Source organism: Marmota marmota, unplaced genomic scaffold, assembly GCF_001458135.2.
Source record: "Marmota marmota marmota unplaced genomic scaffold, marMar, whole genome shotgun sequence".
Taxonomy (NCBI): Eukaryota; Metazoa; Chordata; class Mammalia; order Rodentia; family Sciuridae; genus Marmota; species Marmota marmota.
The window spans coordinates 44721836-44749448 of record NW_026000229.1 but is presented as its reverse complement, the minus strand read 5'-3'; the positions used below and the strand labels follow the sequence as shown (position 1 = coordinate 44749448).

Sequence of the window (27613 nt, the reverse complement as noted above, 5' to 3'; positions counted from 1 at the left end):
GGCTCCAGGAGCCCGCGGGACGGTGCCGCCCTCCAACTGCTCCCCTGGCTTCTCCGGACGGTTAACCTCGAATGAGGAACGAGCGGGGAGGGAAAAGGAGGGCTGCGGCGGCGCGGGCACAGCCCGCCGGGCCCGGGGCGGGGGGCGGCGAGGTCACGTAACAGCCACGCTGGCGTCTGGACGTGGAGGGGGCGCCCTATCCGCAGCCCGAGCCTTCCTAAGCACCACGGCTCCGAAACAGTTACCGGCTAGTAAACAACAGCTGCGCGCGCACCCGCATCAGCTGGCGCTGGAGCCCGCACCTGCGACCTCGTCTTGCTCAGCCCTGCCGCCCCTTCCTGCCCAGTCAGGGCCACTTTGCGTGGCCGTCTTGTCGGGGTAGGACCCAAGGAAGACTGGGCTGACCTGCGCCGGGGTCGAGAAAGCGTCTCGCGGCCAAGGGGTGGCGCGTCTTGTCACGCAGCAGAGACCCAGGGAGCTGACTGTGGGCTCAGCGGACTAGCAACGATCTGCCACGACCCCGAACTACTGTCCGAGGTGTCTTGATTAGTTTGCCTCCTACAGATCCCAAGGACCTCTCTTCTGAAGAAGAGCGGGCGTGCCACCCCCGCAACCTCTTGGAGGCAGGAATCCGCTCTGCCCTGCATCTTGTTCTCTTACCCTTCTCTCCTCATTCTTCTCCATACAGTGTGTGGGTTATTTTCCCCGTTATGCATGCGCACCTCTTCCACCAGACCCAAGTGGATTATCGACTTAAAAAACGTCGGGTGGCTCTTCACACACCTCCTCCCAGCCAGACCTGGGGGGTATTCACCTGATACACAACAGGTGGCCGGGTGCACACCTTTTCTCAATCTGATCCAAGCTGTATTCTCCTGATTAGGGTGGGCCTGCACGCACTTTGCTCAGCTAGGACTGTGGAACACTCACCAGATAAAAGACTAACTAGCTCTAGAGAAGCCCAGGGTTGAGGGGTATAGAAGGCCTCACCTGCAGCTGTGAGACCATGGCACTGAGCCCTCAGCTCTGAACCAGAGGAGATAGCTAGGAAGCTCTTCATTCTGAAGGAGCAAAGTTACACAAGATTGACATTGTTTTTTATGTTTTTGTTTCTCAAAAAATATTTTCAGCTGTTGGTAGTGCACTTTCTAAGCTCGAATTCTGCGTGGGATTCTTATTTGGGGCTTTTTGTGGGATGTGAATCAAGGTAATTGGGTTTTTTTTTTTTTAAGTTTTCTACTTTTTGCAATCAAAAGTAGCTAGTGTGGGAGGAAGATTTTTGTGAGGTTTTTCCTTATTCTTTGTTAAAAAGGAAAAGAAAAATGCATCCTCCAGAAACCACCACCAAAATGGCTTCAGTTCGGTTCATGGTGACACCAACAAAGATTGATGACATTCCAGGTTTGTCAGATACCAGCCCGGATCTCAGCTCTCGGTCTAGTTCTCGAGTAAGATTTAGCTCCCGGGAGAGTGTGCCTGAAACAAGCCGTAGTGAGCCCATGAGTGAGATGTCTGGGGCCACCACTTCACTGGCAACTGTTGCCCTGGATCCTGCTAGTGATCGGACTTCTAACCCCCAGGACGTTTCGGAGGGTAAGTAGAAACTCAGAGAACAGGATACTTTTATTATGGGGTTATTTATGCAGGATGACCATCTACTGGGAGGGCATTTTCCCATTTTACTGTAATCATTAGGAACCAATGATGGCTCCTCTTTTTGTGATGCTTATGGCCCTTTGGAATAATGGTTACCATAATGGGTCAATGCGGTAGTAATTTATTATATGGGAAGGTGTGTGGCAAGAAAGAAAGTAAATGCATATTTTGACTTCATCATTTTCGCCTCCTTAGAATTGAAATGGTTATTTTGGTGAAAACGAATTGTTTTTCACAAGAAAATCCTAAAGGGTAAAATTTAATGATTTGGAGATGTGCTTTCTTGCCAGCTTTGAGGCTTTAACTCTTATAGTCTGCTTTTAAGGTCAATTACAAGGAGTAATTATTGATCATATCTTAGTGGCTTTCTTTCAAAAATTTAATATGGGCATCACAAAATTCCTTTTTTCAAACTTATGTTTTTATACAGACAGTGGTTCAAGTAGCTAAGGTCACTCAGGGCAGTAGTGAAAATATCTGATGTCCTGTCACTGCCAAATGAAGAAGTTCTAAGGAGGCTTTTAGATTCCCACTTGATTTTTGTCACTTTGAGCTTGAGATGAAATGTCCTGAGTACTGAATTGAGTCTTTGTAGTCAGAAAGTAGCACACAATCTACCTCTGGGTCATGTTGACCATTGCAAAATTTTAGCTTCTTAAACCAGCCTGTCAGCTAACTTGGAAATTTTCATTTGATTTAGTGGGAATGGAGTGATCATAACACTTTTCAGACTCCAAAGTAAATAAGTTGAAACTGCTACACTGCTATTATACTCAGTTTTATATTGTATTGTAACATAATCTTTCTAGTAATAGATTTTTCCCTTAAGAATTGAAGACTGGACAAGCAAGGTAGCATATGCCTATAATCCCAGCAATTCTGGAGGCAGAGGCAGGAGGATTGCGAGTTCAAAGCCAGCCTCAGCAGTTTCTCAAGGCCCTAAGAAATTTAGGGAGACCCTGTCTCAAAATGAAAAACAAAAAAGGCTAGGGATGTGGCTCAGTGGTTAAGTGCCCCTGAATTCAATCCCTGGTACCCAAAAGTAAACAAACAAAAAAACAAAACAAAAGGATATTCTACTCAAATTTGAAAACCATACCTTCAGCCACTGACTTATGAAAGTAAGGGTGACATAACATTTTCTGGTGTCAGAAAATATTGTTCCTCCTAACCTAAAGAGTTCAGGAAACCAGAATGAGTTTAGTTCCTTAATTCTGTATGTGTGTCTAATTTCTAAAAATAAGGTAGATTTGGTAAAGCTTGTAGTTCTAGAATTCACTCATTTCTTTTTTTTTTTTTTTAGATTTTGATAGACCTTTATTTTATTCATTTACTTATATGCTGTGTCTGAGAATCAAACCCAGTGCCTCACACATGGTAGGCAAGCACTCTACCACTGAGCCACAACCCCAGCCCACTCATGAAAATACTACAGGTTGATTCCTGGACTTAACTCTCTTCAACTTCTTGACAAACCTTACCCAATTATATGTACACTGTGTTAAAATTATATTATGGAATAAAAAATAATTTATCATTTCCTCTCTCTCTCCAAATAATTCTAAATTGTACTTTTAGTTTTTATTCATCATATCAGGATAAAAAGACCAGGTAAAGACCAAGTAGAGACTATAACAGTGTTAATTGTTTATATCATAATTATCATTAGGTAATTTATGGTTGAATGTTGTTAGACTTGTAATTTACATGTTATAGAATTGTATTTTTACTCTTTTTTTAAAAAGTGGACTCTTTGAATAATGTGTTAGACATACAGAAGAGGATCCTTCTCCAGGCTCCTGTTATCTTTTAAGCATTCCTTGCAGTCTAGAGCAGTTTAGTCTTACACTCTTCAGGTAAAACTGGGGACCTGTCTAGATGAAATCTATGTTGTTTATGTGGGTACAGAAATTAAAGTTTAAAAAATTATCAGGATAACTATCATCTTGTGATATATTTTCACCACTATTAGAGGCAGCTGGTTGGAAATATAATTATTTCACTTTTGTCTGGTTAGATTTAGATGTAGATCTTCAGAGGATGCTGTTATCAAGAGACTTGAGGACCTAATGTTAATCCATATTTGTCTCTGGACTGAATTTAGTATAGGAAAACAGCTACCTCCTTTTGTACAATTGGTTCTAACCTTAAGCTCTGTGTTTTTAAAACGTGTGTTTGCTATTTTATTTACAATTTGTGAATTTTATGGCTCTTTTTGTATTATCTGGTGGTTGTAACATCAATATGATTCTCCTTTACCCACAGTTCCCATGCCTTCTACATTTCTTCCTGTAAAGGAACTTTATATCTGGAATCTTTTTCTTGTCTTTTGTTTTTCTTTCATCTTTTGTTTTTTCTTTCTTTCTTTTGGTGGTGCTCAAGGGCCTTGAGCATTCTAAGCAAGTGCTCTACCACTGGATCAAACATCCTTTAGTTTGTTTTCTCATTATATGCCTTTTATTTACATATTACATAAATACAGTGTGACACATAAAATTTTAAATACTTTGTTTTAATTTTCTACTCTTGTCCTTCTGAATAGATAATCAAAGAATTTATAGTTTTTCTTTCATTTTGGCAAGTTTCTATGAGAGTTTATAGACCTGTCCACTTGGTATAATCAAGAATCTTGATGCAGTACTGCATTAGCTTATGCATAAAGAATGCCTTAGAGATACACTTGAGAGTGGATTCTCTGGGAAATGAGTTATGAACACAGAGTTGAAAGTGGAATTTTTTTTTAACCTAAACAATTCACAAAGGCATGTACAATTTTTATATGTGCCTGTGTGTGTACACACCAGGAATTAAACCCTGGTGCACTTAACCACTGAGCCACCAGCCCTTTTTTATTTATTATCTTTATTTTGAGACAGAGTCTCACTATATTACTTAGGGTCTCGCTAAGTTGCTGAGGCTGGCTTTGAACTTATCCTCCTGCCACTGCCTCCCAAGTTGCTGGGATTATAGGTCTGTGCCACCACACCCAGCTCAATTTTTTTTTTTTTTTTTTGTACCAGAGATTGAACCCATAGGCACTTAACAACTGAATCACATCCCCAGCCCTTTTTATTTTTTGTTTTTGAGACAGGGTTTCACTAAGTTGCTTAGGGTCTCACTAAGTTACTGAGCTGGTTTTGAATTTGTGATCCTCCTGCCTCAGCCTCCTGAGTCTTAGGAATTACAGGTGTGTACCACTGTGCCTAGCCTGGCTCAATTTTTATATTGTATATTTTACTTGTATAACAGGTTTTTTAGCAAGTTGGAGATGATGATCTAGACTCTTAATTCTGATCAACCCTTTTTTTTTAATATAGAAGAAAATTAAGACTTTCAGAGATGGTTATTTGAACATCACATGGTTAGTAGCAAAGGTAAAGTTGAAGTACAGGCCTCCTAACTGCATGTGTGTTTTGCTGGGAATGGAACCCAGCACCTCATGGATGCTAAGCAAGCACTCTACCACTAAGCTACACCTTCAGCCCCCAGGCCTCCTGACTTTACATAGTGCTCTTTCATAAATTATTTTGCCTTTCTATCTCTTGTGATAAACTTTTTACATTTGCTTAATAACCATGTGGTTAACTTAAATTATTGTTAAAGTAATAATACTGAAAATCAGGGAACATTTAAAATCTTATAAAGGCCCTAATTCAATAAATACTACCTGAGCTTTTGATGTGTGTGAGGCACTCTGGTGTGAATTATAGGTAGTATGCAGGTAATACAGTTTCTGTCTTGGGGAGCTCATAATGTAGTGGCAAAAATGACCAGAACACTCTTTTCCTTCACTAAACATTTATTGAGTATTTCTGGGTCAGGCACTGTGCTGGATGTTAAGGATGCAGGACTGAGAAAGAAAATCTATTTGTTCTAAAGAAAGTTATATCTAATAGAAAAAGCAGACACATTTTTATATAATAATGAATGCTGGATAATTACAACAATAGAAATATGCAAAAATACAATAAATGAAAATGAACTGAGATAAAGTGGAGGATTTGATGAGGTAAAATTATGGTGAAAAATGTAAAAAGATTAAATATTGTGGTCATGGGTTGAATATTAGAGTGAACAGTTTGAGGTAGAGCATTTCCTATGTTAACATGATCTAGTAAGCAGACTTGGGAGTAGAGTCTTGAAATGGATAGAAATAAAAGCCAGATGAGTCAAGGAGATCTAAATATGCCACCTTTGCAGATGGCCCTTACCAAGTATTTTTGAGGGATTTTAGAGATGCAAAAATATTTCTGTAAGTCCCTTCTATAAGTTCTGATTCAATGCCATACCCAGAAAGAATAAATTGAGTCTTAGTGTCCCTGAGACACTATAGTACCTATTATCACTTCACTTTGTTGTTATTATTTTCAGATTATCTTTCTCAACCAAACTGTAAGGTTTTAAGGACTGGGACATGGAATTATTTATTTGCACCTAGTATAATGTGTGGTGCCCCGCATAATTTATATTCAGTAAATGTTGAGTTGAGGAGCTTCCAAACAAAAAAGAGACAAAAATACACTGTGTTAAAGGCAAATTAAAGGTGTGTATGACAGCAGAGTAGATGTTTCATCAGGCTGTATATAGAAATAATGTAGAGAGCTTTTTATTGGAATAATCTTTGGGGGGGGGGGGCAGTGCCAGGCATTGAACTCAGGGGCACTCAACCACTGAGTCACATCCCCAGCCCTTTTTGTATTCAACTCACCGAGTCTCACTGAGTTGCTTAGGGCCTCGATAAGTTGCCAAGGCTGACTTTGAACTTGTGATCTTCCTGCCTCAGCCTCCTAAGATGCTGTGATTACAGGCATGTGCCACCAGATCCAGGTGGAATAATCTGTTTCTTTTATTTTTTATTTTTTAAATATTTATTTATCGTTAGTTTTAGGTGGATACATTAGTTTGTTTTTATGTGGCACCAAGGATTGAACCCAGTGCCTCATGCATGCTAGGCGAGCACTCTACCACTGAGCCACCACCCCAGCCCCTCTTTTATTTTTTGATCCAGGGTCTCACTAAGTTGCTGAGGTTGGCCTCAAATTCGTGATCTTACTGCCTCAGCCTCTCGAGTAGCTGTGGTTACAGAAGTATACCCATACTACACCTGGCTTCTAGAGAGCTTTTTTAAAAAAACCCTCTATTCTGGTGCCATCCTCATAGATTCTGATTTACTTTCATCAGTTTTTTAAAATATTTTTTTAGTTGTAGATGGACACAATACCTTTATTTTATTTATTTATTCTTTATGTGGTGCTGAGGATCAAACCCAGTGCCTCATACTTATGAGGCAAGCACTCTGCCACTGAGCCACAACCCCAGTCCTCATCAGTTTTTTTTTTTTTTTAATCTCTTCAAATGAATTGAATGAAGTCAGTGTTGTCCACAGCTTAAAATGGAAGAGTGATTAATGCTACATGCATAGGAAAAACTTTTCCAGCTGAATTGGGCTTTGAAGGATGAGCAGAAATTCCCCCGTTGGTTAGTTTACAGCAGGCTTTTTTCTTTAAATGTAGGTAGGTCTTAACAGAATATCTGCCCTCATAGCCATGACGTTACACATGAAAGTTTAGCCTGTTCTATTGATCTACCTATTCTATAATGTTATCAGTAAGTCTTACCCTCTCATGCTAGAGTTAAAGCAGATTGTTTGACTAAGAAACTTGAAAAGCTATGTATTTTGCTTTTCATAAGAACATGATCTCAAAATACCAACCACTTTTATAAAATATACTTTTCAAATGAACTTCTAAGTTTTTAGTATTCTTTTTTGTCCCAAACCAAAATAAGTGAATATTTTATATTGCCAATCACTGGTGACTACTGCGCTTTTCTTAAACATACTTTTTATATTGTATTTTTAATGCTATTTATGTTTTGGCTCTCTAATATTGAACTGTTACATTGTGTAAGATATGTAGCTTTATAAAAACACATTTATTTGGTACCTTAGCTTAACTGATAGCATCCTCTGATTTAAAAATAAGGGTAGGGGGAGTTTTTCAGTATCATTTATCCAAAACATTTTAGTTATATTCCACAAATTTTTTCTTACTCTTCTCTATACTTGATAGCCAGTGATTATACTTTTTTATTTTTACAAAGATTTTGCAATTGTAATTATTGGCACAAATTAATTGTACAAATCAAGAGGTTTCATTGTGACATATCCATATGGCATATAACATGCATAGTGCCTCTTTTTGCTTAAAGAATGTCTGTCTTTGCTGGGCACAGTGATGCATGACTGTAATCCCAAGGGTTTGTAAGGCTGAGAGGCAGGAGGATCAAAAGTTTGAGGCCAATCTCAACAGATTGGGGGGGCCATAAATAAGAAGGGCTAGGGATGTAGCTCAGTGAGAAAAGCACCCAAGTTCAATCTCCAGTACTGCAAAAAATGAAAACAAAAATGTCTTCTTTGGGTTTGTGGGTTGTTTTTTTTTTTTGGTACCAGGGATTGAACCCAAGGGTGCTTAACCACTGAACCACATCCCCAGCTCTTTTTATTTTTGAGACAGGGTTTCACAAAGATGCTTAGAGCCTCACTAAATTGCTGAGGCTGGCTTCAAATTTGTGAACTCTTGCCTCAGCCCCCTGAGCCTCTGGGATTACAGGAATGTGCCACCAGGCAAGAATGTCCTTGTTAATACATTGATCCCATACCAGGAAGCCGACAGAGTTCTCAAGACAGCCCACAGGGAGGGGATGGATGGACTATAATTGATGAATTGACTGATTGTAAAGTTAAATTGGGTACAGCTTACTCCCAAAAGAGATTTGTAATATACTAATACTACTTTACACCTCAGGAATCAATCAACCAAATCCAGAAATTGGGAGATTTTATTAAATAACTAGATTTTTCAACAAGTAAGTGGCATGGGGTGGAAGATGTGATGAGAAGAGAGAGAATACTATTACAGATAAAAAGAGGCCATCAACCAAATGCAGTGTGTGGATTTGTTTTGGATCCTTGTGTGAATGGACAACAACTTTTAAAAAAGACATTTTTGGAGCCAGGCACAGTAGTGCATGCCTATGATCCCAGTAGCTCAGGAGGCTGAGGCAGGAGGATTGTGAGTAGCAAGGCGCCAAGCAACTCAGTGAAATCCTACCTCCAAATAAAATACAGAATAGGGCTAGAGATGTGGCTCAGTGGTTGAGTGCCCCTGAGTTCAATACCTGATACTCAAAAAAAAAAAAAGACATTTGAGTTTAAGAAGTGTAAATATATACATGGTATTAAATAATATTAAGGAATTATTGTTCATTTTCTTAGGTTTATGACACTGTGGTAATGTAAAGCCCTCACCTGTACAGATACATATTAAGTCTTTACATGTAAAATAAAATATACTCCAGCTGCCTTTCCTCTGGCTCCTTCACTTCCCATCCCCTCAAAAAAGTTGGGGATAGACAGACAAAATAAGATGAGCGAATATTTATAATTTGTTGAAATGGAGTAAAAGCTTTTACTATTTTCTCAATTTTTATTTTGTTTGAAAATGTCTATAATAAAAACTTTAAGGCCAGGCATGATGTACATACCTGTAATCCCAGCCACTCCAAAGGCTGAGGCTTGCAATTGCTAAATTGCTGAGACTGGCTTTGAATTTACCATCCTCCTGCCTCGGTTTCTCAAGTTGCTGGAATTTCAGGCAGGCGCCACCATGCCTGACTCCAAGGGGAATGCTTCTAATGCTGAAGTTTAAGGCAACTTGTCATGATCTATGAAGACAATATTATTATTATTTTTTTTGTGTGTGGTACTAGGGATTGAACCCAGGGCCTTGCACATGAAAGGCAAGCAGTCTTCCAACTGAGCTATATCTCCAGCTCTATGAGGAGAATATTTTGCTCTAAACTTTTGCATCCTGTCTGTTTCTCCTTTTGCCCTTTGGGCCTAATAAATACCTCTGGATTGCCAAGAACTTTAAGCTCATTGCTTCACTGGAAAAGGGCAAGCTGAATTTCAGTCTTCCTCCCTTTTGGCCACTGCCTTTGTGCACAGCTGTATCTGGTGGGTTTATTGTTTAAGAATAATGCAAATTATATGTGTTTAAGTCTTTGGTAATTTGTGTTTCTTACAGTAGGTTTGAAAGTTTGGAGAACTATATTGTAGGAATTATGAAAGCATTTTGTTTTGTGACTGTTAAAAATATCATTTTAATTACATTTTATAAATTACATATAAATGGAAAAAGAAGAACATAATCTCTATTAAAATTTTATTAAGGCAGGTGTGATGGTGCACACCTGTAATCCCAGTGGATCAGGAGGCTGAGGCAGGATAATCCCAAGTTCAAAGCTACCCTAAGCAACACATTGAAACACTTTCTCTAAATAAAATATATAAAAAACAGGCTGGGGATGTAGCTCAGTGGTTAAGTATCCCTGGGTTCAATCTCTGGTACCAGAAAGACAAAACAAAAACAAAAGCTTTGATTAGTACTTAGTGTGTGTTTTGTAGAATCTCAGCAATTATATTTGAAGGTATGAACACAAAATTGTAAAATGTACAGCACATACAGATATATAAACACAGCACTTTGGCTAACTGCAGAAGTTCAATGGTTGATTAAACGAAAATATTTTAATATTTGCTTAGCTCTAAGGTGTACATACTCAGGTACATTTTACTATTTTTTAATATTTATTTATTTATTTATTTATTTTGACAGAGCTAGAGAGCTGGGGATAAAATCTATGGTCTCAGGCATGCTAGGGAAGCAGTACTACCACTGAGACATCCCCAGACCCACATTTTACTTTTGAAGAATTTCTTTCTTTCTTTCTTTCTTTCTTTCTTTCTTTTTTTTTTTTTTAAGAGAGAGAGAGAAGTTTTTAACATTTATTTTTCAGTTTTCGGCAGACACAACATCTTCATTTTATTTGTGTGTGGTGCTGAGGATCCAACCCAGCGTCCCGCGCATGCCAGGCGAGCGCGCTACTGCTTGAGCCACATCCCCAGCCCAAGAATTTATTTCTTATTTATTTATGGGGGCAAGGTGGCACTGGGTTGAACTACCGAGCTTTTTTGAGACAGTATCTTGCTAAATCGCCCATGCTGGCCTGAAATTTGTGATCCTCTTGCTTCAGCCTCCTAAGTTGCTGGGTTTAAAGGAATGTGCTGTCACACTCAGCTGAAGAATTTTTTTTAATTACTCAAATTAGTGGAAAAACCTACAGTTCACAGGATTTCAGAAGCACGTCAATAATCTAAATAAATTAGTCTGAGAAGCTATGTAAAACCTGAAGTTTTGTTACCATAGACATCTTAACTAAAGATGGAAGCTTTTGTAGTTGAAAAGCATAGAAACAAAGCAAAAAATGTATTAATATATGGTAGGTGTATTTAGGTTTCAATCCTAATTTAGCCCCCCTCCCTTATTTAAATATTCCTGTCATTTTAGCCCAGAGCTAGCTGGTTTCAGTCTTCAGTTTCCTTGTTAAATTAATCAGTGGCACCTTTTGGTTTGCATTTTTATTACTGCATTGCTAGTCCTGGTTACTGTTTTTTTGTCATTGTTGTTAGGTTTTTATTTGGTTTGGTTTGGTTTTGGTACAGGAGATTGAACCAAAAGCACTCTACCACTGAGCTAAGTCCCCAGCCCTTTTTACTTTTTATTTTGAGACAGGGTCTCACTGAGTTATCTAGGTCCTTGCTAAATTGCTGAGGCTGGCCTCAAATTTATAATCCTCCTGCCTCACAACCTCCAGAGTCCCTGGGATTACCTGTGTGCATCACTGCCTTTAGTTCCTTGTTGTTTCTACTGGTCTTCAGAAATTCAGCTGATAGCATCCATACTCACTTGGTAAAGTAATCAGTGGCAGTTTTTGTTAAGTTTTGGTATGTACCTTTAGTTTTTGGCTAAATGGTACTTGAGTGTCTCCCATTTTGACAGGTCTATTTTTCACTCTGAGGTAAGACTACTCATTATTCATATTACTAGTTTATGAAAAAGAGAAAAAACACTAATAAGTAAAAACACTCTCTCTCTCTCTCTCTCTCTCTCTCTCTCTCTCTCTCTTTCTTTCTTTCTCTCTTTCTCTTTTTCTTTCTCTCTCTTTTTTTTTTTTTTTTTTTCTNTCTACAAAACACACACTAAGTACTAATCAAAGCTTTTGTTTTTGTTTTGTCTTTCTGGTACCAGAGATTGAACCCAGGGATACTTAACCACTGAGCTACATCCCTATATCAACATTTTTAAGTGTTAAGATAGAGCCTCACTAAGTTGTTGAAGTTGACCTTGAACTCCATCCTTCTGCATCAACTGGACTCGCACTGGGATTACAGGTGCACATGCCCAAATAATAAGTAAAAACTCTTGAATACGTTTGTACATTTTCACTTTGAGGAGCTATGAGAAATTGAATCCAATTTAAAATTTCCCTTTATTTTATTTTGAGCTCATTTGCATTAGCTATATTTAAACTTTTTTTTTTTTTTTTTTTTTTTTTTTTTTGCGGTACTGGGCATTGATCCTAAGGCTTCACACACATTATTAGGCAAATGCTACACCTCTGTGCTACACTCTTTTGAGTTCCTATTTTTTTTTCCAGACAAAAATAATACTTATTTTCACAATTAGCTAATTATACCAGGAAGCATTCAAAAGATTATGCTGGGTTGATAAATTTTTTCCTAGTTTAGCAGTGTGCTACATTCCAAATAAAAAATTTAAGAATCAGTAGGAAATTTAAAAAAAAATAATTCCTCCCTAGTAGAGGAAGTTAATTTTTCCCCCATCTTGAAAAATCATCAATTTTGATACTTGTCCACTTGAATGCAAGTCAATATCTTATTTTGTTTGTTTTTGCACTGTTGGTTTACACCTGGGACCTCACACATACTGGGCAAGTGCTTTGCCACCAGGCTATGCCCCCAGCCCTACAAGTCATTATTTTCTGTACTAAGTTGAAATTTTTCTATCCAGGAGAAAACAGTCAACAGTTAAGTAACCTGCCCAAGGTTGTAAAAGTAATATATCAAAGAGTAATGATTTGAGACTGGGCAAGTGTGATTCTAATAGTATGTTTTTTCTTAGTGGTTAATCTTATTGAACTCAGTTATTCAACTACAGTTGTATAGCAGAGAAGCAGCATTAAAACAAATACAATTTTTATATACAACCAGAGATATGAAAAATTGTGCTTTATATGTGTAATATGAATTGTAACGCATTCCACTGTCATTTATTTTTTAAAAAATGAATTAAAAAATAAAAAGCCATTCTAAGAAAAAAATGTAATTGTTATACTCTGAGGACATGTTTGCTATTATTTTGCCTGGCATTCGAAGCATTAGAGGAAAAATTTAAAGGAAAAGATGGTGACATGTTCCCTGGTAAACTCTGGTTCTTTGTTTCTCAAAAGAAATCTGGCTAAAGATGTATATTTCGTTGTCATTTATACAAATGATGTGCAAATGCCTAGGGCAGAGTATTAGTACTGAGTTACAAGGACAACTAGTGATTTAGTTACATTGTTTCTGTCCTAAAGTTAATGAAGAGTTATGTTTTGACCCAAACATCCGTAAATCTTTTTTTTTCCTTATTTTTCTTTCTTTGCTTATAGTGTATTGTACTTATAGTCCTGGTTTTATATACTTGTCCATTTTTAAAATAATATCCTGATACCTTTGGTAAAATTTAATTCCATGTTTATTTTTATAATGAATGCTATTACATATTAACAAAATTTTTAACATTAGACCCCCCCCCTTTTTTTGTTTGTTTGTTTGTTTTGGTACCAGGGATTGAACCCAGAGGCACTTAACCACTAAGCTACATTCCCAGCACTTTTTATTTTTCCTTTTGAGACAGAGTCTTGCTAAGTTGCTGAGGCTGGCCTCAAATTTGCCCTCCTCCTGCTTTAGCCTCCCAAGACACTGAGATCGCAGTCTTGTGCCACTGTGCCCAGCTTCAACATCATATAGGATATTCTCAAGAATGAACAGAACAATGTCTGTCACAACTCATATTTTCTAAATACATGTAGCTTTTATTTCCAGGTGTTTTGCTTAGTACTCACTTATTACAGAAGTTTTCTTGCATCAGGGATTCATTGTGAATAGTTATTGGATAATTTTTAAAATTTTTGTTGTTGTAGATGGACACAATACCTTTATTTATTTTTATTTGGTACTGAGGATCAAACCCAGTGCCTCACATGTGCTAGGCAAGTGCTCTACCACTTCGCTACATCAGCAGCCCAGTTACTGGGTAATTTTTAAGAACCATTTCAGCAATAAGATTATATGGTTCTAGCCAGGTGCAGTGGTGCATGCCTATAATCCTAGCAAGTCGGGAGCCTAAAGCAGGAGGATTGCAAGTTTGAGGCCAGGCCTGAGGTCCTAAGCAATTTAGTGAGACCCTGTGTCAAAAAATAAAGAGGGCTGGAGATGTAGCTCAGTGGTAAAGTGTCCCTGGGTTTAAGGGACAGTACCAAAAAATTAAAAAAATTTTTAAAAAAGATTATATGGTTCTAGATTATTTTTTTAGCTTTCAGTTGTATAGTAATAGTTCTCAGTTTCCAAGAATAAGAGGAAAAAATGCATAGGGTTTGGTCTGAACCTGAGTGATTTCTCAGGATAAAGAATAACAATGTGTAAAAATTTAACAGAGCTGGGCATGATGGCCCATGCTTATAATCCCAGGGGTTCAGGAGGGTGGGGTAGGAGGCTCATAAGTTGAAGACCAACTTCAGCAATTTAGGGAGACCCTGTATCAAAATAAAAAATAGAAAGGGTTGGGGACATGGTTAGTGGTTAAGTGCCCCCGTGTTCAATCCCTAGTACCGCCTCCCAAAAAAAGTAGCTAATTATTATATTGAAAATAAATTTTCACTGACTTACCCTTGTTTCAATCTTTTTTACTCTATTTAACTTGTCTTTATTTTTAATTAAATGGGTTGAATAAAACAATACTGGTTATCACAAATTTATTGAAACTAGTTAGCAAAATAAATGTGTATACTATTTGGTCTAATATATTAAACCCTTTTGCCCTGTTCTGGCCTTTCTTTATGCCTTAGTATTTTAAAACACCATATATTTAATGAGTTGTGTTGGATCACTCCTGTAATCCCAGCTACATAGGAGGCTGAGGCAAGAGGATCACAGGTTCAAGACCAGTCTGGGCAATTTAGCAAGACTCTGTCTTAAAATAAAAAGGGTAGCTGGGCAAAGTGGCACATACCTGTAATCCCAGCGGCTCAGGAGGCTGAGACAGGAGGATTTCGAGTTCAAAGCCAGCCTCAGCAATGGGGAGGTGCTAAGCAACTCAGTGAGACCCTGTCTCTAAATAAAATACAAAATAGGTCTGGGGATGTGGCTCAGTGGCCAAGTGCCTGAGTTCAATCCCTGGTACCCAAAATAAATAAATAAAAAATAAAAAAGGTTGGGCATATGGCTCAGTCATAGAGTACCACTGGGTTCAATTTCCAGTATTTAAAAAAAAAAAAAACATTTTTTAATGTGACAGCGTAAATATTTTAAACCTGTGTGATGACTCACTTCAATTCAAGACTTTAAACTCAAAGTATAAGAAAAGATTTGTGCAGCTTCCTAACTTTTATGTGAAATGGAATTTGACCCTGAAGTGCCTTTCTTTATACTGAGGCCTGAAGATCTTTAGGTTTCAAAGAATTTCATTTTTATAGTATTTTTTTCCAACATTTTATTATGGAAGTTTTCAAATGTGCAGAAAATTTGAAAGAATTGTTTTGTAAATTCATTAATTTTTATCTCCTATCTGCTTCAATTAACAGTTTTCTATGTGTTTTATTCCATATTTATCTCTCCATTAATCTATTTTTGAAGCATTTCAAAGTTAAGTTGGAGACATTAGGATATTTCACCACTAACCATTGTAGTATGCACATGAAGAATGTAATATATAATTTATAATGCATAATGTTTTAAGAGTCATTGATGATGTTGATTGTTTCTGTAGTTTTTGTTTGTTGAGTCAATTGTCTGAATATACTATAGTTGTTTATCCTATATTGTTAGAGACTTAGGCTAGTTCCTGTTTGGGCTATAATAAATAAAGTTGCTATATAAATACTTGTTTGAATGTTTTCGGTAGACTTATGCTTTTCTTTCTCTTGGTTAAAAATATCAAGAGGAAGGACTAGGTCATAGGGTAGATGTATGTTTTAGATTTGTTTTTAAAAAAGACAGAATTTTTTCCAAAGTGGTTCTGCTATTTTATTTCCCCTATAAGGTTTGTTCTACATCTTTGCCAATAGTCTTTATATTGTAGGTTTTAATTTGTATTTTCCTGATGGTCAGTGATGTTGAGCACCTTTTCAAGTGCTTATAAGCCATTTGTATCTCTTCCTTTAACAATTGTCTATTTAAAACCATTACCCATTTTGTGTTTTTTATGATTAAGTCATAAGGGATTTTTGTATGTTTTACATACAATTCTTTTATCAAATATGTTTTGTGAATATTTTATTCCAATCTATAACTTGCTTATTCATTTTCATAGTGGAGTCAGTTCATTGCATTTTTTTCAACATTTTATATGACTTCAAACATAAAGTTTATAGTGAACATTCATACACTCATCACCCAGTTCTATCTTTAGTATTTATTTTTTGGTACTGGTGATTGACCCTAGGGGTGCTTTATCACTTGGCAACATCCCCAGCCCATTTTTAATTTTAAGACAGGGTCTGGCTAAATTGCTGAGGCTGGCCTTGAACTTGAGGTACTCCTGCCTCAGCCTACCAGTGCTGCTGGGATTACAGGCGTGCACCACTGAGCCTGGCTGATCATTAACATTTTATTATATTTGTCCTTTCACATATCTATCCATATATCCTATTATATGTATTTCAGTGTAAATTGCAGGTATCAGTTCATTTCCCCCAAGTACTTCAAAATGCATATTATTTATTAGAACTCAGAATTTGCTTGCAACTTGTTTTCTTTTGAGGTAAACTTCTTATACCATGCAGTGCAAAATTCTAAGTGAATAATGGCTGAGTTTGACAAATGCATGCACCTGTGAAACCCTAAACCCTATCAAGATGTAGAATTTACTGTCACTCCAGGAGTCCTCTTATGTCTGGTTCCAGTTAAATTCTGCCTCCATCCCCCCAGAGGCAACCATTTCCTGATTTTTTGCATCATCGTTTACTTTGGCCTGTTCCAAAACCTCATAACAGTGGATTCACACATGATATACTTTTCTGGTTGAAGTTTCTTTTACTTAGCATGTTTTTGAGATTCATCCTGTGGTTGCATTGTCAGTAGTTCATTCCTTGTTACTGCTCAATAGTAATCCTTTGTTTGACTGTATCACTGTGTATCTGTTCTCTCACAGATATACACCTGAATTGTTTCTAGTTTGGGAGTGTGATATGAACATTTTTTTTCTTATTTTATCTGGTATGAACATTTTTGTACAAGTCCTTTTGTGGGAATATCTTTTCCTTTTTAGGAGTAAATAATTAGGAGTGGAATTGCTGACTTGTAGGGAAAAGTGTTGGACCTTTTTCCATAGTGGTTTAACAGTTTCACACTCCCCAAAAGTTCATTTTGTGTCATATTCTTGCCATATTTGGTGGTGTTAGCCTTATTTATGTTTAACCGTTTTGGGGTGTAGTGGTATCTTATCATAACAGAATATTGTACTTTAAATATCTATTTCTTACATCCTGCCACCTTTATCTAGTTACTCCCCATATATATTATACACACCTCAACTTTTTCTGTACTACTTCTCCCACCTCCAGCTTTTTCTATATTACTTTAACTTTGCCTTCAATTTTCTATGCCCTTGCACTTTTATTTACAGTGCATGGTAAGAACTGTTATTAAATTGCTGACCAATGTGGTATCAAAGCATCAAGTTGGTAAATAAGTTACTCCTAAAATACATTAACAGAAATTTGTCACATCCTGGTTGTTTAGCTTGAGAATTTTTTTTAAGAGGGGAAGGGTGACAGAATAATATTTGTATATAGACTTATACACACAAGCCATACACAGATTTATGAACACAAGTCTTTGTTTTCTATCAAATATAGAAGATTAGCCACAGTTTGATCCTCTTTATAAAATAAGTATGAAAGGCAAGATCCAACTGGAAATATCTGTTGGTTGTAAAGTATTAACAAACTGGAATCCAGAATATACTATTGAAATTATCTACAGTTTGGTTGTTCTCTTAAGTTCCTTCAAATAAATTAGTAGAGTAACTGAGTTGTAAATATGGAAGAATCACCAAAGTACACTATCCAATCCTCACTTAATCTCTTTCAAAAAATAGAAATAGTTACCTGAGGGGCTGAGGTTGTGGTTCAGTGGTAGAGCACTTTCTTCGCAAGTGTGAGGCACTAGGCTTGATGCTCAGCACCACATAAAAATAAAAGTATTGTGTCCATCTACAACTAAAAAAAAAATTTTTTAAAGTTACCTCTTTCCTGTATGATAGTAATTCTATAGTGGTTGCATATAAGAACCATCTGAAGGAATTTTTTTTTTTTTTTTTTTTTTAAAGAGAGAGTGAGAGAGATAGAGGTAGAGAGAGAGAGAGAATTTTTTAATATTTATTTTTTAGTATTTGGCAGACACAACATCTTTGTTTGTATGTGGTGCTGAGGATCGAACCCGGGCCGCACGCATGCCAGACGAGCGCGCTACCGCTTGAGCCACATCCCAGCCCCTGAAGGAATTTTTAAAAAGTCTTTTCACTCAGGTTGTGTTCCAAAACAAGTTAGAAAATCTGAGAAGGGAAGATGGAACCCAGGCATCACACTTGTCTTGTTGTTGTTGTTGTTTGTGATACTGAGAAATGAACCCAGGACTTCCTACATGCTAAGCAAGCATTCTACCACCAAGCTACATCTCCATCCTTTTTTAAAATTCTTATTTTGAGACAGGGGTTTACTAAGTTGCCCAGGCTGACCTCAAATTTGCGATCCTCCTGCTTCGGTCACCCAAGTCTCTGGGATCATAGGCATGCACCCACACCCAGCTCAGCATTAGTATTTTTAAAAGCTCCCCCACATAATCCCAGTGTGCAGCCAAGATTACAAATCAGTGCTATTAGGAACACAGGAAATAAAATTTAGGTAAATGTATATGAGCTTTCTTTTAAACTTTCCAGGTTGCATACCACAAGGGCGTTGGAGATTTTGAAGTTGGGCTTCACCATTTACAAGCTCTGTGACTTTGGGCAAGTTTCTTGGCTAAATGCAATCATGGTGTAAAGTTTCTAGTGCAATGCAGAGAACAAAGTAGGACTTTGACAATATCGGGTTCCTCTTGTCTTAGAAGTGGCATCTCTTTGAGGATTACAAACTGTCATTCCTTCACTGTTAAATAAATTCAGCATAGTTTTACATGTCAGGTGGAAGGCATTCCTAACAAAGCCTTTGTGTTACATCATCAACATGGAAATTAACACAGGGCTCAATTTACTGATTTCCCTGGCTGAGTGAAGAGGTTGGCCTCATACTCCTGTAGTTAAAGTCATCAACTGAGAACTTGATACAGTTAACCGATGAACTAGACCCAAGCGTTAAGTATGTTATTTTAGGTATATGCTGAAGGAGCTGTATACTTCTTACTCAGAAGGATTTCTTTGGATTTTGTTTTTTCTTTTAAACATATTTAAGCTTCCTGTACAAAACAAAGTTCTGAACTCTTCCCTTTAAATATAGTTTGCTCTTTTAAACAAACTTGTATTTTAGGAAAATTAATATTTCTTCTTGGATGTATACATTGCAGCATCTTGAACGATATATAAAATATGTAGGTGTCATTAAATATTTGCTAAATGTTTCCCCCTGAAGGAAAAAAAAAATGATTTGTATGAGCTTTGAAATAAAGCAACAACAAAAGCCTAACAAATAGTCCATTTTTTGTTTCTAAGTCGATACAGTTTGTTTGTGAAATGAACTGTTCCCCAGTCTTTCATGTGAAATATGAGGGCAGAGGTTGAGATCCTGATGTGCACACAGGTATGGCAGTGCTTTAAGTGAAGGAAGGTGCCGGTAGCACACAGTTGACAACAATTCATAAATTCTGCCATCTCCAGCTTTTGGCGGCTCTGGAAAACCAGCCTGAACAGTTCTTGGGGTTCTTTAGGGTAATAACAATACGTAAGGGGTGGAGTGCTTAATCCTCTTAAGTGAATGATAAACACTGAGGAAGGCGTGTCTTCTAGAGCCTCACTCCCTCGCGGCTGCAGGTCACGTGAGCGCCGAGTACTTCCCGATTCCCAGCCACTGTCTCCCGTAGGCAGTGCTCAGTGTGAAAGGTGGAAAGCGCAGGCAGGCAGAGCGGACTGCGAGGAAGTTTAAACACAGAAAGCGAAGCATTTCGAACTATAACGATGCCACACTTTACTGTGACTAAAGTAGAGGATCCAGAGGAGGGGGCAGCGGCTTCCGTCTCCCAAGAGCCCAGTTTAACAGAAATAAAAGCCCGGATTCGGGATTCAGATGATCCAGGTGAGTCCTCGGTTTCGGAGTTTTTGGAATCTCTGAAGATTTTGTGAGAAAATATAGTCACTAAGATATCAAAATTGAAATGCCCGCTTATGGATTGAGAAAAAGTGTTGTGGTTGAAGTATTTTTCCTCAATTGTTTCACTCCTTTGTATATCTGATAACTTCTTTTACGTTTTTCACACACTGGTTTGTTTTCACCCACAATGAGTTCTGTGTTCGTTACAAACAGGTGAAATTGAATCATGGCAGCTTATGAAAAGAGTTTTCAAACAAATGAGCACAGTAAAAATCAATGTAGAATTACTTTTTACTTACACAGTTAAGGTTATATCCAGAAAATACTCTAAACCCAATGAGTGACAACATTTAAATTTAGCAGTTTACAGAATATTATATAAAGAGGGAGCATGGTTCACTAATTTTGTAATGTGGACTTTGTGACTTCTATAGTTACTTAAAATTTTGCCTCAGTTTACAAGATAAACGGTAATTCAGTAGTGAATACTCTTAAGAAATTTTTAATGAAAGAAAAGTACAATAGATGGTCATTATGGTAGCTGAGCATAGCATCACTGTTTAATAAAGTTACTTGATGAAGGTACTTATCCCTATTATTTTCTCTAAATGGTAACAGTTATACTTTCCAGGGGAATTGTGGTTTTGGAGTCTTAAGCATGCAATTAAAATCTGAAGTTAATATTATGGTATCAAATATAGCCATAGTTTGAAGCCCCTTATTTTTTAAATCTGTAAATTGTCAGCAACTTCTCTAGTATGTGAATAAAGTCTAAGGGAAACTCACAAAATTCCCTTTAATTCTGTGATGCCATGATTCTAACTTTTTTCTATAGCAAGTAACACACTGCAGTTCCTTGCTGTAAACAGCTGTTGATTATCTCAGCTTCTTGCCAAGCTTTAGAGAATTTTAAAGAATCTTTAACTTGGGCTGGGGATGTGGCTCAAGCGGTAGCGCGCTCGCCTGGCATGCGTGCGGCCCCGGGGTTCGATCCTCAGCAACACATACAAAAATGTTGTGTCTGCCAAATACTAAAAAATAAATATTAAAAAAAATTCTCTCTCTCTCTCCCCCTCTCTCTCACTCTCTCTTTAAAAAAAAAAAAAAAGAATCTTTAACTTATTTAAGATGGTGACTAGTTAAAAAAAAAATGTTCCTTTTATATACTTTTTCCTGATAGAGAAAATTTATTAGGAGAAAATAAAAAGGTTTTATGTAAATTCTTTGTCCACTAGGTTATTTTCATTTTGCTGAATAGTCAGGATGATAAGAAGCTGAAAACAAGTTTAACCTACTTTGAACTTGAACCTGATTCTCTACAACTTCAACTCAAAAAAGTTAGATAATTCTTTCTCTCGGGCCTGTGTGTATTTCAAGATGAACTTTCTTAATTGCTTAGATTTTATTCCCTTTAGAACTTTGTCTTTATTGTCATCTTCATTAATTTCACAAATGCAAACTTCTATTTCCTTTCTCTACCACCTCTACTCTTTTATTTTCGTCTTTATTAGTCCCATTATGTTTGGAGAAATGTAACTCTCTTCAGATTAGAACAGAGCTTTACTCTACGAACAACCACCTAGGAAAGCCATAAAAGTTTGAGAGTACCCAACTTTAAGAAAGTGCCATTATTAGGCTTAACTTATTTTCTTCCATAGTAATTGCTTTGAACAAGAAATAAGTCACAGATATAATCTAATTTGAATTTTATAAGGATTTTCATTTGTTGTTTTCCATAACAGCCCCAGAAAGTCACCACTTGAATAAACTATTGTTTGGCAAGTGAACAACTGCTAGGAATATATTATCTAAATTACCTTAATTGTAGGGTTAAATTGGAAGGAGAGAGGGGAAAGTCTAAAAGTCGTTTCTTCCTTTTTCAACGTAGGAATAAAGGGTCAGGATTTTTTGTTTTGTTTTTTGGCCCTTTTTTGACCCCTCCTGAGTTTAAAAAAAAAAAAAAAAATCCTACCTTCATTGTGGTTTTGTTGCAAGTACTTCTAACTCTGGCCAGTTATGTAAGCAGTAGTTTTATTTTCCTTTGTTTTTCCTTCTCTGTGGAGAGAAAAATACATATAATGGTATAAATGGAACATATTTAAAAGCATATCATCCTTTTAAGCGGGTTTTTAAAATATATGTATTTGAATTAGACTAGTGAATAATTTTAGATAAAATAGAAATACAAACACAGAGGTAATCTAATTTTTTAAACTACATAATCCTTGCCATACAAACTACAATAGAAAGTCAATATAGTAGAACCCTGCTTAATTGGGGCTTTAAAAGAAAAAGGAAAAATTCAGATTTCCATAACATTTTTCTTGTTTTCTTCCTCCCTGTTCTGTTTTCTCAGCAACCTATCCATAAAAATAGCATTTACCACACACTGTATTTCAGTATCTGTTTACTTGTTTCTGTCTCCCCAACAGACTGATTGATTATAAATTCCTTGAGGACAGAGATCTTATAATATCGATTTTGTATTTCCAGGTTCTTAGCAACATAGTAAGCAAATCAGTGGATAGACATATTCTCTGCCTTTTTTATTCACCAAATGTGGTGTCAGCTGTTTGGGCTCTTTTTCCTAAGGCTACAAAGGTGTAAGAAGTTTCAAGTTCCACACCAAATGCAGCAGAATGGCATTGGAGTCAGAGACCAGGCTGTGAATCCCAGTCATACTAATTATTACTAATTGGTAGTAATGTTAATTTGTAATAATTAGTACTTGAGTGACTTTCAGCAAGCTATTTAACAACTTCTTTCCTCATTGATAAAACCAAGGGAATAACAGTACCTATTTTACAAAGTGGTTATAAGGAGGGCATAGGATACCGTGTGTGTGTGTGTGTGTGTGTGTGTGTGTGAGAGAGAGAGAGAGAGAGAGAGAGAGACACGTGTGACCTAGCATTCAAAAAATAAGAACTACCCATTATTTATACAGTGTGATTAGTGGTTCACTTAAAAAAAAAAAAAAAAAACAGGTTTGGATAGCAGATGATGGAAAGAATAATAAATGGCATGGTGGGGATCCTGGAACAGGTGTCTCAGGAGGGGACATCACTGATTCTTGGAGACATGGAAAAGAAGATGACAGATAATAGGAACAATTTGAAGATATTCAAGAAGGATGATGCACTTGTGGGGAACAAATATTTAGGGTGGTTAGCATATTGGTTGTGGTTGTTACTGTTTTCAGGTACTAAGGATTGAACCAGAGCCTCATGCAAATACCACTGAGCCACATTCCAAGCTATAGATAGCACATTGGGCATGTGGTAAAGAGATGAAGGGGCTGGGCGTAGTGGGGCACACTTGTAATCCCAGTGGCTCTGGAGGCTGAGGCAGGAGGATCACCAGTTTAAAGCCAGCTTCAGCAATTTAGCAAGGCTCTAAGTAACTGAGACCCTGTCTCTAAATAAAATGTAAAAAAGGTCTGGGGATGTGGTTCAGTAGTTAAGCTCCCTTGGATTCACTCCCCAGTATCAAAAAAGGGGGGGGGCATAAATTGAGGGTATTTAGTGAAGTGTTATCCAAACTCTCTGGGACTTCACATGGTTATTGCCTTTTTAGAGATTTAAAAACCGAGACTGTTGACAATAGTAAGTGATTTGCCTCAGGAAAAGCCTAATTTTTTTTTAACATGAATCTTTTATTTTCAGTTATTACCCAGCAATAAGAGAAAGTTAACTTCACAGTTTTAGCTCTTGACACAAAGTGAACTAGGTAGCAAATTCACTTCCATCAGATAAAGCTAATGGACCAAATTTTTCAAGTTTAAGCCATCTTAAAAGCTTGCAGCATACCAGATACTGCTGTGTGTTCTCTAATAACAGTAGCCAACAGTGAGTAGAACTTGAGTATTTTTTAATTGCTGGTGGTTTCTATAATATGTTAGAAATCAAGAGGTTTATAAACATGTTCAGATATGAGTTAGATTCTTAAAAGTCTAAACACTTATTTAAGAGTGTCTAAGTTGCAATTTCAAAAGGGGTCCATGATCCATATGGACTAAATTAATACTTTTCACTGTGTAGCAGGTATATTTGTAAATATATAATTGTATTAGACGTTGGCACCAGTGCAGAACATGCTCAGCATCATAAAATTCAAAACATTAGCACAAGTTTATATGTCATTAAAAAACAATTATCAGGAGGCTGAGGCAGGAGGATCACAAGTTCAAGGCCAGCCTTGGCAATTTAGCAAGACCCTGTCTCAAAAAATAAAAAAAGACTGGGGATGTATCTCAGTGATAAAGCACCCCTACGTTTAATCCCACTACAAAAAAAGGGAGAGAGAAAGTTACTGTGTATCTTAATGTGGAAGGGCCACAGGATTTGATAAGTATTATCAAAACTAATTTTTAAAGGACCAATAGAACAGTTTTATTGTTTACTGAATTTACTTAATCAGATGTGAATGCTACACTTATTCTTCTTTTTTATTTTTTATTTTTAGTTGTAGATGGACATAATCCCTTTATTTATTTGTTTTTATGTGGTGCTGAAGATAGAACCCAAGTGCCTCACACATGCTAGGCAAGAGCTCTACCACTGAGCCACACCCCCAGCCCTACACTTAGTTATTCTTTTATTAAAGTATTTATTTAAATTTGTGTAAGTATTTTTATGAAATAATTGCTCCAGACATCTCCTTCCTCCTCAAATCTTCTTATTGGCCAAGCATGATGGCACATGCCTGTGATCCTAGCAGCTTCGGATGCTGAGGCAAGAAGATGGCAAGTTCAAAGCCAGCCTCAGCAATTTAGGGAGGCCCAAAGCAATTTAGTGAGACCCTGTCTCAAAATAAAACAAAGGACTGGGGTTGGGAGGCTGAGGCAGGAGAATCATGAGTTCAAAGCCAGCCTCAGCAAAAGAGGTGCTAAGCAATTCAGTGAGACCCTGTCTCTAAATAAAATACAAAATAGGGCTAGGGATGTGGCCAAGTGCCTCTGAGTTCAATTCCTGGTAACCAAAAAAAAAAAAAGGAGGACTGGCGTTCTGACTCAGTGGGTAAATGCGCTTGGGTTCAATCCCTAGTGCCAAAAAAAAAAAACAAAACCCAACTTGTAGTGTCTGTGGATTAGGCAGATTCATACTGTTGGATTGCCTTCATTGGACATAGATTGGAAGATTTCTCTTTTCCTTTCCCTTCAAAAAGGGTATTTATTTATTTATTTTTCTTTTTTACCCTTTGTGTGTTCTTTGACTCTAAAAGACACCCTTGTATCATTTTAATAAATACCTCCCAAACAGGGTATTTATTAAAAATGAACCCAAGGTAAAAGAGTCACATCCCCAGCCCTTTTTATTTTGAGACAGTATCTTACTAGGTTGCTTACAGCCTCACTAAGTTGCTGAAGCTGGCTTCAAACCTACGATCCTCCTGCCTCAGCTTCCTGAGCTTCTGTGATCACAGGCGTACGCCACAATACTGGACCTTAGAATAGTTCTGAGGACATTTTCAGAAGTGGACCTACATTGGTATTGAACAGCAGCTACAAACATTAACTCACCAGCAGTACAAACAGTATGAGAGCAATTTGTCAAATGAAGTAATAAAGTTCAAATTGTATTACTAATATAAGTTGTTAGCTAAACATTAATTCTGCTCATTACCCATGAAATCTTACATTCTAAAAAGAATATTTGACTACCTTCTTTTATTGACTAACATTGAGATAGAAAACTAAAAGAGATTTTTCTCTGTGTAAATATAACTATTTTCTATAGTGAGGATTTTAAAGCCTTTTATAGCCAGGCATACTAGTACGTGCCTGTAGTCACAACTTCTCAGGAGACTGAGGCAGGAGAATTACTCCAAGTGTTCCAAAGCCAGCCTGGACAATATAGGAAGACCACATCTCAAGAATTAAAAATAAAAGCCTTTTTTGTTTGTTTGTTTGTTTTGGTACCAGGGATTGAACCTAGGGCCGCTCACTGAGCCACATTCCCAGCCATTTTTTATATTTTTATTTAGAGACAGGGTCTTACTAGTTTCTGCTATGGGCTTTGAACTCATGATCCTCCTGACTCAGTGCACCTCCATGCCCAGCTGTTTGTTTTTTTAATTATTTGTGTGGGCCTTTTCCCAATCCATCTAACAAACATATATCTTCATGTTTTAAAATCTGAGTTTATCCTTAAACCTGCTGAGTGAGGCATATTTTTCTATCTTCCTTTCCATACCTCAGTAGGAAAGGAAGCATTGCCAGAAAGACTTAACATCTCCCTAAAATATCATCCCAGTTCTTTTTTTTTAATTTTTTTTTAGTTGTAGTTGGACACAATACCTTTATTTTATTTATTTTTATGTGGTGCTGAGGATCGTACCCAGGGCCTCGCACATGCTAGGCAAGCACTCTACCGTTGAGCCACAACTCCAGCCTCATCCCAATTCTTTTCACCATGATTTTTACTGTATGTAAGACCTTAATACAAGAATACACAATTTAGTTTGTTTCCTTTTAGTTCTTTTGCGGGGGGCAGGCAGAAGTGGGGGTAGTACTAAGGATTGAACCCAGGGACACTTTACCGCTGAGTTACATCCTCAACCCTTTCTATTTATTCTGTTGTGACAGGTTCTAAGTTGCTTAGGTCCTTGCTAAGTTGCTGAGGCTGGCCTTGCACTTGGGATCCTCCTTTGTCACCTCCTGTGTCACTGGGATTACAGGCAGGCATGTGCATGGATGTAATCTTTCAGTTCTTTACATCTTACAACCGTGTAGATTGTAACTCTTATTTGTCATGTATTCTGATAGTCTTGAACATTTTCATTTTGTATTTCAACACTATTTTCACCAGTTAATTAGAATTTCTCCCAGAATTTTTCTTGCTTAGCACACCAACCCTGTATGTAGGATATGCTGCTTTTGCCCCACAAAGAGATTTGCCAGATTGAAATTGACTGAATTCTATAATTTTTTTTTAAAAAAAAAGCATACAAACTGGGTGTTGTATATGCCTATAATCCCAGCAATTTGGGAGACTGAGCAGTCCAAGGCCAGCCTCAGCAATTTAGTGAGACTCTGTCTAAAAATAAAAAGCTGAGGTGTAGCTCAGTGGGAGAGAGCCCCTGAGTTCAATCCCCAGTACCAAAAACAAAAACTAAACAACACCCCTTCATACACTGTACGTGTTGCTTAATTGCTAGTTACTTTTATTTTCTATACTTAATATTTAGGAGTGTAAAATATATAACTTTAGCATATTGTAAAATATTTAAAAGATTTTCAGATTTCAGATAGAATTTGGCTATATGGCGTGGATTAAGAAATTGATTATTAACTGGTAAACTCTGAGGAATGTATCATTTCTTGTTTTTGCCATGTTGAAAAAGGAAACAGTTTTACATGAACATGTTGTCAAATTTAAGTTATAATACTACTAGCTACCATTGTTTTTTTTTGAGGTTTTTTGTTTTTTCTTTTCTTTTTCTTTTTTTCTTTCTTTTTTTTTTTTTTTTTTTT

General features: G+C 37.1%; 1 protein-coding gene across 5 annotated transcripts in view; it reads left to right on the top strand.

Annotated features, from left to right (window-relative positions):
* Window positions 1–39: 39 nt before the first annotated feature.
* Slc12a6 (solute carrier family 12 member 6) overlaps window positions 40–27613 on the top strand; it is a 94975-nt gene continuing 67401 nt past the window's right edge. For 2 of the 5 annotated variants that reach the window (XM_048793310.1, XM_048793309.1), the window contains exons 1-2: window positions 40–1207; window positions 1313–1593. In XM_048793310.1, coding sequence (XP_048649267.1) covers window positions 1101–1207; window positions 1313–1593 — 388 coding nt within the window. In that variant the 5' untranslated portion in view covers window positions 40–1100. Of the gene's footprint in view, window positions 1594–19865; window positions 20128–27613 lie in introns of those variants that run through there. The other 3 variants (XM_048793311.1, XM_015480862.2, XM_015480863.2) reach the window with 3 other exon arrangements.